The sequence below is a fragment of the Hyaena hyaena genome, unplaced genomic scaffold (assembly GCF_003009895.1).
Source record: "Hyaena hyaena isolate Hyena2069 unplaced genomic scaffold, ASM300989v1 scaffold_194, whole genome shotgun sequence".
Lineage (NCBI taxonomy): Eukaryota > Metazoa > Chordata > Mammalia > Carnivora > Hyaenidae > Hyaena > Hyaena hyaena.
The window spans coordinates 985,697-1,001,331 of record NW_024080826.1 but is presented as its reverse complement, the minus strand read 5'-3'; the positions used below and the strand labels follow the sequence as shown (position 1 = coordinate 1,001,331).

The window sequence follows — 15,635 nt, the reverse complement described above, 5'->3', positions numbered from 1 at the left end:
TGGAGTATTTGAAGGCTCGTATTTAAATCACAGCTCACTGGGGCTGAGTTGGGAGAAGGAGAGCAGGAAACAGGAGTTGGAGTTGTGGAGTCAGACCCGCTTACGCGCTAACGCCCGAGCGGTGCGCCAGGCCCTTGGGGAAATGTGTTTGCCCGTCATTGTCAAGGGCCACGTTGTGGACCTTTGCTTCTAGGGTGAGAGAGGGTTCATTGTGAAGGTCAGGTGTCGGTTTGCAGCAAATTTGGTATCATTTTGTGCCCTGGCCGAGGAAGTGTGCCCGACTGTGGGTCCCTCCCTGTTCCCCACTGGGACTGCGGTCGCTCCACCGGACCAGGGCCCCATCTGCGACGGCTCTGAAGCCTACAGCCCCTCCCTGGTCCCTGCCAGGGACAGACAGCGGCCACCTCTACTACTGCTGTGCCTGATCGTGCCCGTCAAGGAGTCTAACCGATTAAGGTTAGGACCCAGCACCACACACAGATCAGGAAGCTGGGTTACCTGTTGGCACTGTGAGGACGATATAGTTTTACTCTTGTTCACTTCTGAATCCCCATCTAAACACAAGCGCCCAGCGAGTATTTGTGGGATACATTCCCGCTTGCAGTCAAGCTTGGCCAGTAAGAGATCAGGGGGGTATAATTTAAGACCTAAGTTGGTCTTATTTTTATTATTGTGGAGTGACCTGTTTTTACCTCAATGTGTAAAACTTTAAGACACATCAGTTGGTCTTGGGGACATAGGACAGGCAGGGAGCTAGTGCCATCTAGTGGTGGCCTGCGGGCTTGAGCTCTGCTCGGAATGACCGCAAAAGTGGGGAAAACGCACCAGCCAGCATTCCATTTCCACCTGTTCTCTATGCAGACGAGGCGATGATGCGGATTAGGGCAGAATAAGCCATCAACCGTGAAGCACAGAGAATAATCATAAGTGATATAATGGACCCGCAGTAGGCTTTTCATTAAAATTTCATTAAACTGTAACACTCATCAATACTTTTATAATTTCGCATCCTGCCTGAGGGCCCATTCTGTACAAAGTCTTTGAATTCTTTTCGACCGTGACCATCCGATTTCAGAGGGCGTTTGGCGCTGTCCTACTAAGCAGCATATCCTTCGAGCACTTCAGGGGACGTGAAACAAGTTTCACGTCTTTACCTTCATCCCGGCGTCACGGCCGCGCTGTGACTGACACAACAGGACGTCTCCGGTTTCCTCCAAGGAGCATCCTCCAGGGCATCGTCCCCTGCCCCAGCGAGGGCGAGGGGGCCCGGGGGCCCCGCCACGCAGCACATGTGGTTAGCGAGGCTCTCGGGGGGCTCGGCCAGGCCGTGAAGGCTCCTGATGGAGCGGTGGTCTATGCGGCCGCCTCTGCAAACAGGAGCCTGCCTGCCCTTCCGAGGGAGACCCCAACCCGGGTCCTTGTCCTGAGACAGAGCAGGGGCGTGAGCTCCCTGTGGCCTTCCGCACCTGCTCTTCGTGCCCGGGTGTCCCCGTCACTTACACCCCCCTCTGCTTTGGAATCCTTCCCGCAGGACTCACTCGTGGGGGAACTGCATCCTGCCTTTCTCACGTCCGCTGCTCTCAAGGACGTTCGCTCAGGGCGGAGCAGCTATAGCCCAGGACGCTGTTCCTAAGCGGGCACGGGGCGGGTCTCAAGGTCAAGAGGAAAGTTGTTTTGCCCTTGACGGTGGGTCCTGGTGTCTTGAAGTTTCGTCTTTGGATCTCAGAGTTTCCCACCAGCAGGGAAGGTCAGAGATGTTGCAAGGACAGTAAACGTAAACCCAAAAGATGCTTTTAAAAAAAATGAGCACTCCCTCCACCTGGGGGTTTGAGTGCATCTCAGCAGACGGGGAAGGGAAGCCTGGGGGATCCTAGTCTCTCCTCGGATGGTTCTGTCGAGCCGGGGGGATAACCTTATAAATGAGAAGTGGACTCTCAGGACGTCCAGGTGTCCTGTGAGCACAGACCAGTTTCTGAAAGAGGCGGACTGTCATTTGGGATTGTCCACGCCTCCTTCCCTCCCTTAGTGTAAAGACTTGAGCGAGAACTCATTTTTCCTTCTTTTTAAAGTTTACTTATTTATTTTGAGAAAGAGTGAGAGCGAGCAGGGGAGGGGCAGAGAGAAGGAGAGGGAGAGAATCCCAAGCAGGCTTCATGCCCAGCAGAGCCCGACACAGTGCTCGAACTCACAAAATGTAAGATCATGCCCAAAGCCAAGATCGAGAGATAGCACTTAACCCTCTGAGCCACCCAGGAGCCCCTACATCATTTTTAAATCACACTGACTCATTCTTCACATCTCTCAGTTTTAAAACATTATCTCCATTCATTCATTCATTCATTCACACATTCATTCACTTGTTGGCACGTGTCTGGCACATCTTACTGGGCACCGGTGGTGGGCACGGGGAAGCTGGGTGCAGGGGACACAGGCTGTGCCTCGGTTTGCACTCCTGACACGCCGCACCCCTCCTGTGGTCGGAGGAGAATGTGGAGCCAGGGCCACAGGCTGGCGCATGAGAGCGGGTGTCCCGCAGCCTGGCCGCCAGGGCCTTTGCCACCATGAGCAGGGGGTCTATGGTGCGCGGTAGACAGTGTGGATGAGAGGTCGAGGTTTTGGAGAACAGGGGATGAGGGGTGGCCGTGGTGCCTTGTGACTCCACTGCTGTCTTTGTGGTTCTGGGTCACATGATGTCGGGGGGGGGGGACAGGCGAGGACGCATTGTGTGGCGCAGATAAGTGGCAACGCAAAAGTAAGCTTGATGTCTCTGTTTCTCTAAACCGCTCCGAAATCTGGCAGTATCTCATTTCTTCGCGGCCACTGTTGGGTCCATGAGGTTAATGGGTGTGTAAACCCCTACTGGACGCACACCAAAAACAAAAACAAAAAAAAAAAAAGAGAAGAGGTTTGAATTGTGATTTTTTTCCCCCATGAACCAAATGGACTAGCAATACCCGTGTTTTAAGTTGAGGGGGTGGAGTGAGCCAGGAAGACTGAAGATAGAGACTTATAAGACGGAGGTTGATAGGGATGTAAGGGGTAGATCTTCCCCGAGCCCTCTGATTTCATAATGCAAAGTAACATACATCAAATAAATAATAGGGTAGTTGCCATTAATAACAGCCAGCGAACTGTTTTCTGTTACCTGCTTAGGGTACCAGGCAGTTACCTTCCTTCAGATTCGCAAAACAGGCTGTCCCCCCCGCCCCCCCGCACAGGGCCTGTGATTAGTATCATGATTAGCAGCACTGGGCTCTGGCTTGTGGCAGCCACGTCCCTTTTGAGACCACTAGCTCGCTGGCAGCTGCCGTCCCTCTGGCCTGTCCCCCACACATGGCTAGATCTCTGTGGGGTGTGAAATACAGGCAGAAACTAGGACTGTGTAGGTGCTTTGGGATCAGGGACGGGGTGGAAACAGGAGATATTCAGTGTTTCTTCTTTTTTTAATGTTTATTTTTAAGGGGGGGAGCAGGGTCAGAGAGAGAGGGAGACACAGAATCCTAAACAGGCCCCAGGCTCTGAGCTGTCAGCACAGAGCCCTATGTGAGGCTCAAACTCACGAACCGTGAGATCACGACCTGAGCCGAAGTCAAACGCTTAACTGACTGAGCCACCCAGGAGCCCCTCAATGTTTCTTCTTAAATAACTTTTACAGAACATAAAACTGAAAAGAAAGGGGGATCTTTTGATAGGTGGAGAAGTGATTTAAAAGGGTCTGTGAGCAGGCACCCTATGCAGGAGCGTCAGCTCCGTTGAGCCTTGGCGGGGTCCAAGCAGCTGCCCGAAGGATGAGATAAGCCATGTGGTTTTCTTCTGTCTCTCTTCCCAATTCTGTCATTTGTCTTCTCTGTATACGTTCAAATGTGATTCTTTGAAAATAAAAGTAATTGTGCAGATCAGTTTGACAGCACGTCCGTGAAGGAAAGTGACCTGCTGTCATCTGTGTGCCTCAGGCCTCCACATCGTCCCAAGGGAGCCGGCCAGAGAGCTCCGTGACCTTCAATCCGTATGAGCCGGACCGGGGGCCCTGGCCCACGGACAGAGGTGAGAAACGCACTCATAGTAGGTCACCGGCCACTCACCGCCGCACCGCCCCGCCAGCGGTGAGCGGCCTCGCCAAGTCACCCCGACTCAGCATCAGCTCATGGTGTGTGAGGCTGCCAGCTAGTGGCGGGTGTCACCTGCCTGCAAACATTGGTGTTCTGGTGCGAGGAAAGTCTCTGTGGCCTCCCTCTCGGTGACTCCAAGTGTTCTTCGACGCTGCTGCTCCAGAAGGGCTCACCTCATTGTGCGGATGGTACCACCAACTCACGTCTCTAAGGCCGTGTCCTTGGAAAGTGTGCGTGTCCCTGGAAAGGTGTGCGTCTTTGGAAAGGTGTGTGCGTCCCTGGAAGGTGTGTGCATCCCTGGAAAGGTGTGCATGTCCCTGGAAAAGTGTGTGTCCTTGGAAAGGTGTGTGCATCCCAGAAAGGTGTGCACATCTCTGGAAATGTGTGTGCGTCCCTGGAAAAGTGTGCGCGTTGCTGGAAAGGTGTGTGCGTCCCTGGAAAGTGTGTGTCCTTGGAATGGTGTGCGCCTCCCTGGAAAGGTGTGCGCATCCCTGGAAAGGTGTGTGCGTCCCTGGAAAGTGTGTGTCCTTGGAATGGTGTGCGCATCCCTGGAAAGGTGTGTGCGTCCCTGGAATAGTGTGCACGTCCCTGGAATGGTGTGCGTGTCCCTGGAAATGTGTGCGCGTTCCTGGAAAAGTGTGAGCATCCGTGGAAATGTGTGCGCGTCCGTGGAAATGTGTGCGTGTCCCTGGAAAGGTGTGCGCGTCCCTGGAATGGTGTGTGTGTCCCTGGAAAGGTGTGCGCGTCCTTGGAAAGGTGTGCGCATCCCTGGGAACACATCCCGGAAAGGTGTGTGTCCCTGGAAAGGTGTGCGCGTCCCTGGAAATGTGTGCGCGTCCCTGGAAGAGTGTGTGTCTGTGGAAATGTGTGTGCATCCGTGGAAATGTGTGCACGTCCCTGGAAATGTGTGCACGTCCCTGGAAATGTGTGCACGTCCCTGGAAAGGTGTGTGCGTCCCTGGAAAGTGTGTGTCCTTGGAAAGGTGTGCGCATCCCTGGAAAGGTGTGTGCATCCCTAGAAAGGTGTGTGCGTCCCTGGAATGGTGATGGTGTGCACGTCCCTGGAAATGTGTGCGCGTCCCTGGAAATGTGTGCGCGTCCGTGGAAATGTGTGCGAGTCCCTAGAAATGTGTGCGCGTCCGTGGAAAGGTGTGCGCGTTCCTGGAAACGTGTCCCAGAAAGGTGTGTGTCCCTGGAAAGGTGTGTGCGTCCCTGGAAAGGTGTGGGTGTCCCTGGAATCGTGTGCGCGTCCCTGGAAAGGTTGTGCATCCCTGGAAAAGTGTGTGTCCCTGGAAAGGTGTGCACGTCCTTGGAAAGGTGTGCGTGTCCCTGGAAAGCGTGTGTCCTTGGAAAGGTGTGCGCGTCCCTGGAAAGTGAGTGTCCTTGGAAAGGTGTGCGCATCCCTGGAAAGGTGTGTGCACCCCTGGATAGCTGTGTGCGTCCCTGGAGTGGTGATGGTGTGTGCGTCCCTGGAAATGTGTGCGCGTCCCTGGAAAAGTGTGTATCCCTGGAAAGGTGTGCGAGTCCCTAGAAATGTGTGTGTGTCCGTAGAAAGGTGTGCACGTTCCTGGAAACGCGTCCCAGAAAGGTGTGTGTCCCTGGAAAGGTGTGCATGTCCCTGGAAAGTGTGTGTCCTTGAAAAGGTGTGCGCAACCCTGGAAAAGTGTGTGTCCCTGGAAAGGTGTGTGCGTCACTGGAATGGTGTGCCCGTCCCTGGAAATGTGTGCGCGTCCATGGAAAGGTGTGTGCATCCCTGGGAACACGTCCCGGAAAGGTGCATGTCCCTGGAAAGGTGTGAGTCCTTGGAAAGGTGTGCACATCACTGGAAAGGTTTGTGCGTCCCTGGAAGATGTGTGTCCTTGGAAAGGTGTGCGCATCCTTGGAAAGGTTTGTACATCCCTGGAAAGGTGTGCATGTCCCTGGAAAGTGCGCGTCCCTGGAATGTGTGTGTCCTTGGAAAGGTGTGAGTCCTTGGAAAGGTGTACACATCCCTGGAAAGTGTGCGCGTCCCTGGAATGTGTTTGTCCTTGGGAAGGTGTGAGTCCTTGGAAAGGTGTACACATCCCTGGAAAGGTGTGCACGTCCCTGGAAAGTGAGTGCGTCCCTGGAAGGTGTGTGTCCGCCACCACGAACACGCTTCAGCAGAAGGGGCAGGAACGTGTGGCTGGTCCAGACGGAAAGGAGGTCTGTGTTGCTGGAATTCTAGATGCGTTTAGGGGATTACAGGAACTCTGAGACCATAAGAGGGTGCAGTTTGGAAGTCACACCCTCCATGAGCCCAGCAGCTTCTGCCAGACCAGTCTTCACAGGCGGGAGCCCTTCTTGGGTCGTCTGTGTGCCTCCAGGTTATATTTTTATTGGTGAACTTGGCTGGTCTATTTATTGCTGCAGAAACGACCTCCAAACCCAGCAGCTTAACATGAAAGTGGTTGTTTAAGGGTCTCCTTGGGTCCGGGAACTGGGCATGATTGGCAGTGTGGGAGGCAGCAGCCAGGCGAGCTGGGGCACAGGCTGGCTGGCACCTTGGCCTCTGCTTTGTATGGGGGCTTCTGTGGGCATCTCCAGCGGGGGCGGGATGGCATCCGTGTCACCACGTGTGCCATGTCAGGACGGCCGGACGCCTTGTGTGGTGTCTGCAGCTCAAGAGCCAGGTGTCCAGCCAACAGTGCAGACAGTTTGTGGTCCTTTATAACCTCATCCGAGTGTATCGCAGATGCCGTTTCCAGGATATTCTGTTGGTTGACACAGTTACAAAAGCCAGTGGGGGCAAGGGAGCGTGACTTGGACTTCACCCCCATTAGAAGTGTCAGAACTTTGAGACACAGAAGGAAGGCCCCCCAATGTTTGCCTCTGGCATGAAAGGCCCTTCCCCCATGCATGTCCTTGTGAGATTGGGGTCAGGCCCAAGGGGGACGGGGGGCTTTTTGCTGCCCACTAACCAACTGGATGAGGCGGTGCCCTGAGCGCTCACTGGCACCGTACTCGCGCAAGGTGACCGAGGTCTGCAAAGCGGAGGCGCGAGGGCGGGAGGCAGGAGCAGGCGATGAGGGGAGTTCCCCCGGGGAGCCAGCCCCAAGGTTGTGCCTCTCTGACCGCACCGCAGACGCCCAGAGAGAGGCCCTGCCCATGGACACCGAGGTGTACGAAAGCCCCTACGCGGACCCTGAGGAGATCAGACCCAAGGAGGTCTACCTAGACCGCAAGCTGCTGATGCTGGAGGAGGACGAACTGGGCTCCGGCAACTTCGGGACCGTGAAGAAGGGCTACTACCAGATGAAAAAGTAAGTCGTGGTTGCACCGCCACCCCAAACATTCTCCTGCGAGTGGGTCTTCGGGGAACCACCTGTACGTACACATCCTGTGCATTGAATCGCAAACACTAAATACAGCCCAGCACAGCTGAGTCCTTGTTTGGTAGCAAGTCCATTCTCGGTCGTTTCTGGTAGAGCTACAGTGCGAGCGCCCGTTGTGTATCTGAACTTGGATATACTCGTTACGTGTGCTAGTCAGGATGGGGTTAAGTGTGCCTTATAGAGAATGAGAAGGTAGGAGCGTCTGGGGGGCTCAGTCGGTTAAGCGTCCGACTTCGGCTCAGGTCATGATCTCATGGTTTGTGGGTTCGAGCTGATACCTCAGAGCCTGGAGCCTCCTTCAGATTCTGTGTCTCCCTCTCTCGCTGACCCTCCCCTGCTCGCACTGTCTCTCTCTCTCTCCCTCTCTCTCAAAAGTAAGTAAAACATTTAAAAAATTTAAAAAAAGAGAATGAGAAGGTAGAAACAAGTGAAATGTGATCAAATTAGATCATATTTATACCACCCAGATACCATTACTATTAACGAACAGTAGTGTGTGCAGTTATTTTATTTGCTATATTGTGTCTCATTTGTCTTACCCAGAAAATTCCTGATTACAAATATCATTAGTGAAATTACTTATTTGCTTTTTCCTACAATTTCAAATAATGGCACATGCCCTATGATGATTAGAATTGCTGTGTCACTGAAATCTCCGTGTGTCACTTGCTCTTTAGAAGGCATCCCACAGGGGCGCCTGGGTGGCGCGGAGTCAGTTGAGGCTCCGACTTCAGCTCAAGTCATGATCTCGTGGTTCGTGGGTTCGAGCCCCGCGTCGGGCTCTGTGCTGACCGCCAGCTCAGAGCCTGGAGCCTGTTTCAGTCTGTGACTCCCTCTCTCTCTGACCCTCCCCTGCTCACGCTGTCTCTCTCTCTCTCCTAGAAATTAAAAAAAAAAAAAAAAAACATTAGAAGGCATCCCACAGAGAAAGTTCGGTAAAAATACTGGTCTGCATGGTGTTTCCAAACAGACCATATCTCTGAGTGTGTATGTTGGCATTAGTATGTTACTGATATGACTGTAGTTGGGTTTAGTTGTTTGATATTATTTTAAATTTAAGACATTTTATACATGGTTTTTCTTAAGTAGATTTACATTATTCAAGTGTCAGGAATATTCAAGTGCAAAAGCACACACAGAAACTCTTGCTTTCAATCCTGTTTTTCTGGATGTGTGTAATTGACTGATATGCTCATTTGAAAATATATGTATGCACGTCACAGTCATTTGTGAAATGAATATAATTACTCTGTGTTAAATCATAAATTTTCTTCACTAGTTTGTGACAAATCTATTCCTTGCTTACTTAAATACATGAATTAACACAGACATACTATAGATTAATAATTTCAGCTAGAGGATTTGGGGAGAGGAGAGGCCCTACAGGCCAGTTTGGGGCAAAATGATGTCTTCACCATAGTGAGTCTTCCAGTCAATAAACATGACCCTTTTTCTACTTGTGTGGATCTGGATTTCTCAGGTTTCTCTCAAGCAGGGTTGTTTCATTTTCTGTATAGAGTGTAGTTTTCTGTGTAGAGTATAGCTTCTCATGTTGGGTGTAGTTTCCTGTGTTGAGTGTAGCATCCTGTGTTGGGTATAGTCTCCTGTGTAGGGTGTTGTTTTCTGTGTTGAGTGTAGCTTTCTGTGTGGGATGTAGCTTTCTGTGTGGATTATAGCTTCCTGTGTTGAGTGTTGTTTCCTGTATTGAGTATAATTTCCTGTGTAGAGTGTAGTTTCCTGTGTTGAGTGTAGCTTCCTATGTAGATTGTAGTTTCTGTGTTGAGTGTAGCCTCCTGTGTTGAGTAGTTTCCTGTGTAGGGTGTTGTTTTCTATGCTGAGTGTAGCTTCCTGTGTGGAGTGTAGTTTCCTGTGTTGAGTGTAGCCTCCTGTGTTGAGTATAGTTTCCTGTGTAGGGTGTAGCTTTCTGTGCGGATTATAGCTTCCTGTGTTGAGTGTACCTTTCTGTGCAGATTATAGCTTCCTGTGTTGAGTGTAGCTTCCTGTGTGGAGTGTAGTTTCCTGTGTTGAGTGTAGCCTCCTGTGTTGAGTACAGTTTCCTGTGTAGGGTGTTGTTTTCTGTGTTGAGTGTAGCTTCCTGTGTGGAGTGTAGTTTCCTGTGTTGAGTGTAGCCTCCTGTGTTGAGTATAGTTTCCTGTGTAGGGTGTAGCTTTCTGTGCGGATTATAGCTTCCTGTGTTGAGTGTACCTTTCTGTGCAGATTATAGCTTCCTGTGTTGAGTGTAGCTTCCTGTGTGGAGTGTAGTTTCCTGTGTTGAGTGTAGCCTCCTGTGTTGAGTACAGTTTCCTGTGTAGGGTGTTGTTTTCTGTGTTGAGTGTAGCTTCCTGTGTGGAGTGTAGTTTCCTGTGTTGAGTGTAGCCTCCTGTGTTGAGTATAGTTTCCTGTGTAGGGTGTAGCTTTCTGTGCGGATTATAGCTTCCTGTGTTGAGTGTACCTTTCTGTGCAGATTATAGCTTCCTGTGTTGAGTGTAGCTTCCTGTGTGGAGTGTAGTTTCCTGTGTTGAGTGTAGCCTCCTGTGTTGAGTACAGTTTCCTGTGTAGGGTGTTGTTTTCTGTGTTGAGTGTAGCTTCCTGTGTGGAGTGTAGTTTCCTGTGTTGAGTGTAGCCTCCTGTGTTGAGTATAGTTTCCTGTGTAGGGTGTAGCTTTCTGTGCGGATTATAGCTTCCTGTGTTGAGTGTACCTTTCTGTGCAGATTATAGCTTCCTGTGTTGAGTGTAGCTTCCTGTGTGGAGTGTAGTTTCCTGTGTTGAGTGTAGCCTCCTGTGTTGAGTACAGTTTCCTGTGTAGGGTGTTGTTTTCTGTGTTGAGTGTAGCTTCCTGTGTGGAGTGTAGTTTCCTGTGTTGAGTGTAGCCTCCTGTGTTGAGTATAGTTTCCTGTGTAGGGTGTAGCTTTCTGTGCGGATTATAGCTTCCTGTGTTGAGTGTACCTTTCTGTGCAGATTATAGCTTCCTGTGTTGAGTGTAGCTTCCTGTGTGGAGTGTAGTTTCCTGTGTTGAGTGTAGCCTCCTGTGTTGAGTACAGTTTCCTGTGTAGGGTGTTGTTTTCTGTGTTGAGTGTAGCTTCCTGTGTGGAGTGTAGTTTCCTGTGTTGAGTGTAGCCTCCTGTGTTGAGTATAGTTTCCTGTGTAGGGTGTAGCTTTCTGTGCGGATTATAGCTTCCTGTGTTGAGTGTACCTTTCTGTGCAGATTATAGCTTCCTGTGTTGAGTGTAGCTTCCTGTGTGGAGTGTAGTTTCCTGTGTTGAGTGTAGCCTCCTGTGTTGAGTACAGTTTCCTGTGTAGGGTGTTGTTTTCTGTGTTGAGTGTAGCTTCCTGTGTGGAGTGTAGTTTCCTGTGTTGAGTGTAGCCTCCTGTGTTGAGTATAGTTTCCTGTGTAGGGTGTAGCTTTCTGTGCGGATTATAGCTTCCTGTGTTGAGTGTACCTTTCTGTGCAGATTATAGCTTCCTGTGTTGAGTGTAGCTTCCTGTGTGGAGTGTAGTTTCCTGTGTTGAGTGTAGCCTCCTGTGTTGAGTACAGTTTCCTGTGTAGGGTGTTGTTTTCTGTGTTGAGTGTAGCTTCCTGTGTGGAGTGTAGTTTCCTGTGTTGAGTGTAGCCTCCTGTGTTGAGTATAGTTTCCTGTGTAGGGTGTAGCTTTCTGTGCGGATTATAGCTTCCTGTGTTGAGTGTACCTTTCTGTGCAGATTATAGCTTCCTGTGTTGAGTGTAGCTTCCTGTGTGGAGTGTAGTTTCCTGTGTTGAGTGTAGCCTCCTGTGTTGAGTACAGTTTCCTGTGTAGGGTGTTGTTTTCTGTGTTGAGTGTAGCTTCCTGTGTGGAGTGTAGTTTCCTGTGTTGAGTGTAGCCTCCTGTGTTGAGTATAGTTTCCTGTGTAGGGTGTAGCTTTCTGTGCGGATTATAGCTTCCTGTGTTGAGTGTACCTTTCTGTGCAGATTATAGCTTCCTGTGTTGAGTGTAGCTTCCTGTGTGGAGTGTAGTTTCCTGTGTTGAGTGTAGCCTCCTGTGTTGAGTATAGTTTCCTATGTAGGGTGTTGTTTTCTGTGTTGAGTGTAGCTTCCTGTGTGGAATGCAGTTTCCTGTGTTGAGTGTAGTTTCCCGTGTTGACTGTAGCTTCCTGTGTGGAGTATGGTTTCCTGTGTTGAGTGTAGTTTTCTGTGTTGAGTGTAGCTTCCTGTGTTGAGTGTAGTTTCTGTGTTGGGTGTAGTTTCTGTGTTGGGTGTAGTTTTCTGTGTAGGGTGTTGTTTTCTGTTGAGTGTGGCTTCCTGTGTTGGGTGTAGCTTCTTGTGTGGATTGTGGTTTTCTGTGTGGGTTGTAGTTTCCTGTGTAGGGTGTAGCTTCTGTATAGGGTGTAGTTTCCTGGGTTGAGGTCTTACACATTTTGTTGAATTCATCTGTAGGCATTTAATATTTTAGATGTGAATGTATATGGGACAGCTTTTACAATTTCATCTGCTAATCTGCAGTGTTGCTTGGATGTGGAAATAGAATCAGTTTTATCTCCTGACTTGATACTCAGCATCCCTCACATCATTTCTAGTCACTAATGGTGTGTTCTTTGACCCAAAATGTGTCATCTCTGAGTAAAAGCAGTTTTATTTCACACAGTCTAATCCTTAGATTTCGATATTTCTTTCTTGCCTTGTATTAGCCCGTAGTTGTGGTTTAAATGTTTAACAAATGTGGAAGTAACCTCATTTCTCATTCTTGATTTCGTGCAGTAGGGATACTTTTAATACTTCACTGTTAGGTTTGTAGCTGTCCTTTGTTAGATTAGGAAAGTTTCCATCAGTCCTTCCTTATCTGAGAGATTTATTTGTAATCATGCATGTGTATTAGTTTCTTGAGTACTTGTTTTCCTCTGGTGAAATGACCTTATGTTTTTTCTCCTTTATTGTATTTATGTGGTGAAGTGCACTGATTGATTTTTGGATGTTAAAGTCACTGCACATTCAGACGTTAAAGCCAACAAGATGGGGAACGCACACATCTTGTCCGTGAATTATATATTCCTTCTGTCCTTTTCATAAATCACTGAATTTAATTTCCTAATACTTCTCTTAGAATATTTGCATTTGTGTTCATGAGGGATTTCAGTAGATTATTTTCTTGGAATGTCTTTGCCTGGTTTTGGCATCAGGATAATGCTGGCCTCCTAAAATGAGTTGGGGGTTGGAAGAGATTGTGGGTAGTTTTTCTTCCTTAAACATTGGGAAGACCCACGAGATTTTTGCCCGTTCATTTTGATCCCTACCTCACATCATACACAAACCCATTTCAGATGGATGGTGGACTGGAATGCAGAAAGGTACAATGATAAACTCTCTAGAAACAAGATAGGGAGATATGCTATGATTGCAGGAGGGTGAGGGAGGCTCTGGGGGGTCTGGGGGTTGTAGGAACTACAGCGTGTGTTCAATGTGGAAACACTTGTTAAGGTCTACACAGAAGGTGTCTGTTTTTCTGAATGTATGTTAGACTTACTCTGGTATTCTCTCATTTTACCTGTTTTACGGGACATTTCTGTTTTTATTCTCCCATTTGGGGCTTCAGCAAATGAGGTTTACTTCCTGCATGTGTGGGAATTAGTCAAATGCAGTTTTCTAAATCCTCCACAGTTAAGCTCCATCCATTTATTTCAGTTCCACTATCAGAAAATTTCAGGAGGTTAAATGTGACCTATGTGATGTTTTCATGAGAAAATGAAAAACAGTTAATTTTTTACAAACTTGTTGAAGCTTCAAACAAGCTTCAACAAGCTTCAAAGCATCAGTGCTCGGTTTTAAATTTTTTTTAATGTTTTATTTATTTCTGAGAGAGAGAGAGAGAGAGAGAAACAGAGTGAGCAGGGAGGGTCAGAGAGAGACAGAGACACAGAATCTGAAGCAGGTTCCAGGCTCTGAGCTGTCAGCACAGAGCCCGACACGGGGCTCAAACCCACAAACTGTGAGATCATGACCTGAGCCAAAGTTGGACGCTTAACCAACTGAGCCACCCAGGTGCCCCAGTTCTCGGTTTTAAAAAGTGTTTTGTAAATGATGAGCTTTCACGGTGTATGCTTTTCAATTCTGCATCCAGAGATTCATTTTAAACATATATCAAAGGAATGTTGTATTCACATAAGTTACAGATCACCTGAGAGAGTAAATCTGAAGATGTTATAGGAATCCATGCATGTCCTGGTTAGTAAAGTTTAGTTGAAAGCTATTTCTGTTTTATAATATTTAGGCTGTGCTTGGGGGGTGGCATTCTTCAGCACCCCCCTTTAATAATGAAATGTGACTGTCTCTAAAATGAGGGAATATGGTTGCAGATATTTTCAGAACACCATTTCTAACAGAGCAATTCTGCTCTGTGGAAGTTTATTACCTAGAAGTCCGCCACTTTGAAAAGTCTCTTATGTGTTACGATTTCTTTTGTAGAGTCGTGAAAACGGTGGCTGTGAAAATTCTGAAGAACGAGGCTAACGACCCCGCTCTCAAGGATGAGCTATTAGCAGAGGCCAACGTCATGCAGCAGCTCGATAACCCTTACATCGTGCGGATGATTGGGATCTGTGAGGCCGAGTCGTGGATGCTGGTGATGGAGATGGCGGAGCTGGGTCCACTCAACAAGTATTTACAGCAGAACAGGTGACTGCATGTGCCCCAGAAGCTGGCGTGTGCTGGGGCCTGACGCCCAGTGCACATGAGAGCCCGCTTGCCCTGGGAAGCTCTGTCTTCCTGGGTTGGCCCACACTCAGTGACCTGGAGGGGGGAGGGGAGAGAGCTGTAGTCTCCGGATCCAGTGCTCTTTTCACCCTTATTGTGCTAAGAGAAACTCCAGCCCAACAACTGGGTCTTCACTCTCCTTCGCTCACTCTGACTTGCCCAGGGATAGAGTCAGCCATTGAAGCCGTCTCCCCTCACTGGGCAGAACGTGCCCTACCTTGTGAGAAGAATATTAAAATAAACTTAATATATATAAATATTAAGTGGATTTATTTTGAGAGACAGAGAGGAGGAGGGGCAGAGACAGAGAGAGAATCCCAGGGAGGCTCCATGCTGTCAGCACAGAGCCTGATGCAGGGCTCAAACCCATGAGCCTTGAGATCATGACCTGAGCCGAAACCAAGAATCAGAGGCTTAACCGACTGAGCCACCCAGGCACCGCCAAATCAACATTTGTAAAGGGGCAAATAGTGATGCCTTACGTGTGTGGCTGACCTCTACATTCTCACAAATAATTCTGAAAATGTCTGTTGCTGTTGATGGGTTACAACCGTCAGTGGCGTCATCTACGCCATCCACCACGTGGAATAAGTCATGAGAACAAGCACCGACTACTCTGTCCCGTTTGCTACACTGCATTTGTACTCTGCTTAGATTGTGTCTTTAATCGGCAGAGAAGGGAGGCGCCATTGGCCTCACTTCCCAGGTAAGAAACTGCGACTCCGAGTTGGTTTTGTTACGTGTCCGATATTGGGACAAGGATTCCAACCAAAGCCTGGCCCTCAGCAGTCGGGTCTGCCCACCCCACTGCACTACGGTTCATGCAATTCACAGCGCCCCTTGAAAAGCATATGGGTCCCATACCAGGGTAGTGGTGCTCGGTTTTGAGCAGCCGTAGTTTAACAAGGTTTTTGTCGCCTCTTGTTACTCTTAAGAACAATCGGGAACGAGTGCATCCCTACGCCTACCTGAGGAGCATGGCTGGTTGTTCCCAGATGGACCACGGTCCGCTATCACTCATGACACGTCTGTAACTTTCAGGCACGTCAAGGATAAGAACATCATAGAGCTGGTTCATCAGGTCTCTATGGGGATGAAGTATCTGGAGGAGAGCAATTTTGTGCACAGAGATCTGGCTGCAAGAAATGTCCTGCTGGTGACTCAACACTATGCCAAGATCAGCGACTTTGGACTTTCCAAAGCGCTCCGCGCTGACGAGAACTACTACAAGGTAGGAGCCCCTTAGCCAGTATTCAGAGCAGCAGGCGGTGAGGCCCTGACGTGCGAGCGCCTGTGCTCTGGGGGCACGTGGGCGGCTCGGTCGGTGGAGCGTCCCACTCTTGATTTCAGCTCAGGTCATGATTCTGGGGTCGTGGGATCGAGCCCAACCTCTGGCTCCATGCTGAACATGCAGCCTGCTTAAGACTCTCCTCCCTCCCACCCTCTTCCCTCC

At 49.4% G+C, this 15,635-nt stretch overlaps 2 protein-coding genes across 17 annotated transcripts in view; both read left to right on the top strand.

Annotated features, from left to right (window-relative positions):
• Positions 1 to 15,635, top strand: part of SYK (spleen associated tyrosine kinase) — a 115,917-nt gene that overhangs the window by 88,354 nt on the left and 11,928 nt on the right. For all 4 annotated transcript variants that reach the window (XM_039241480.1, XM_039241479.1, XM_039241481.1 and 1 more), the window contains 4 exons: positions 3,954 to 4,044; positions 7,212 to 7,389; positions 13,895 to 14,104; positions 15,224 to 15,413. In XM_039241480.1, the coding sequence (XP_039097411.1) occupies positions 3,954 to 4,044; positions 7,212 to 7,389; positions 13,895 to 14,104; positions 15,224 to 15,413 (669 nt within the window). The remainder of the gene's footprint in view (positions 1 to 3,953; positions 4,045 to 7,211; positions 7,390 to 13,894; positions 14,105 to 15,223; positions 15,414 to 15,635) is intronic.
• On the top strand, positions 4,246 to 7,203 carry LOC120237951 (latent-transforming growth factor beta-binding protein 2-like). Of its 13 annotated transcripts, XM_039241495.1 has the most exons (5): positions 4,338 to 4,452; positions 4,589 to 4,610; positions 4,899 to 5,151; positions 5,406 to 5,851; positions 5,883 to 7,203. In XM_039241495.1, the coding sequence occupies exons 3-5, from the start codon at positions 4,973 to 4,975 to the stop codon at positions 6,341 to 6,343; spliced, it is 1,086 nt and encodes a 361-aa protein (XP_039097426.1). In that variant the 5' UTR covers positions 4,338 to 4,452; positions 4,589 to 4,610; positions 4,899 to 4,972; the 3' UTR covers positions 6,344 to 7,203. The 13 variants fall into 13 exon arrangements, with proteins under 13 accessions (XP_039097415.1, XP_039097417.1, XP_039097416.1 ...); XM_039241484.1 differs by having other exon boundaries at positions 4,246 to 4,414; positions 4,589 to 5,151; XM_039241486.1 differs by having other exon boundaries at positions 4,246 to 4,531; positions 4,609 to 5,151.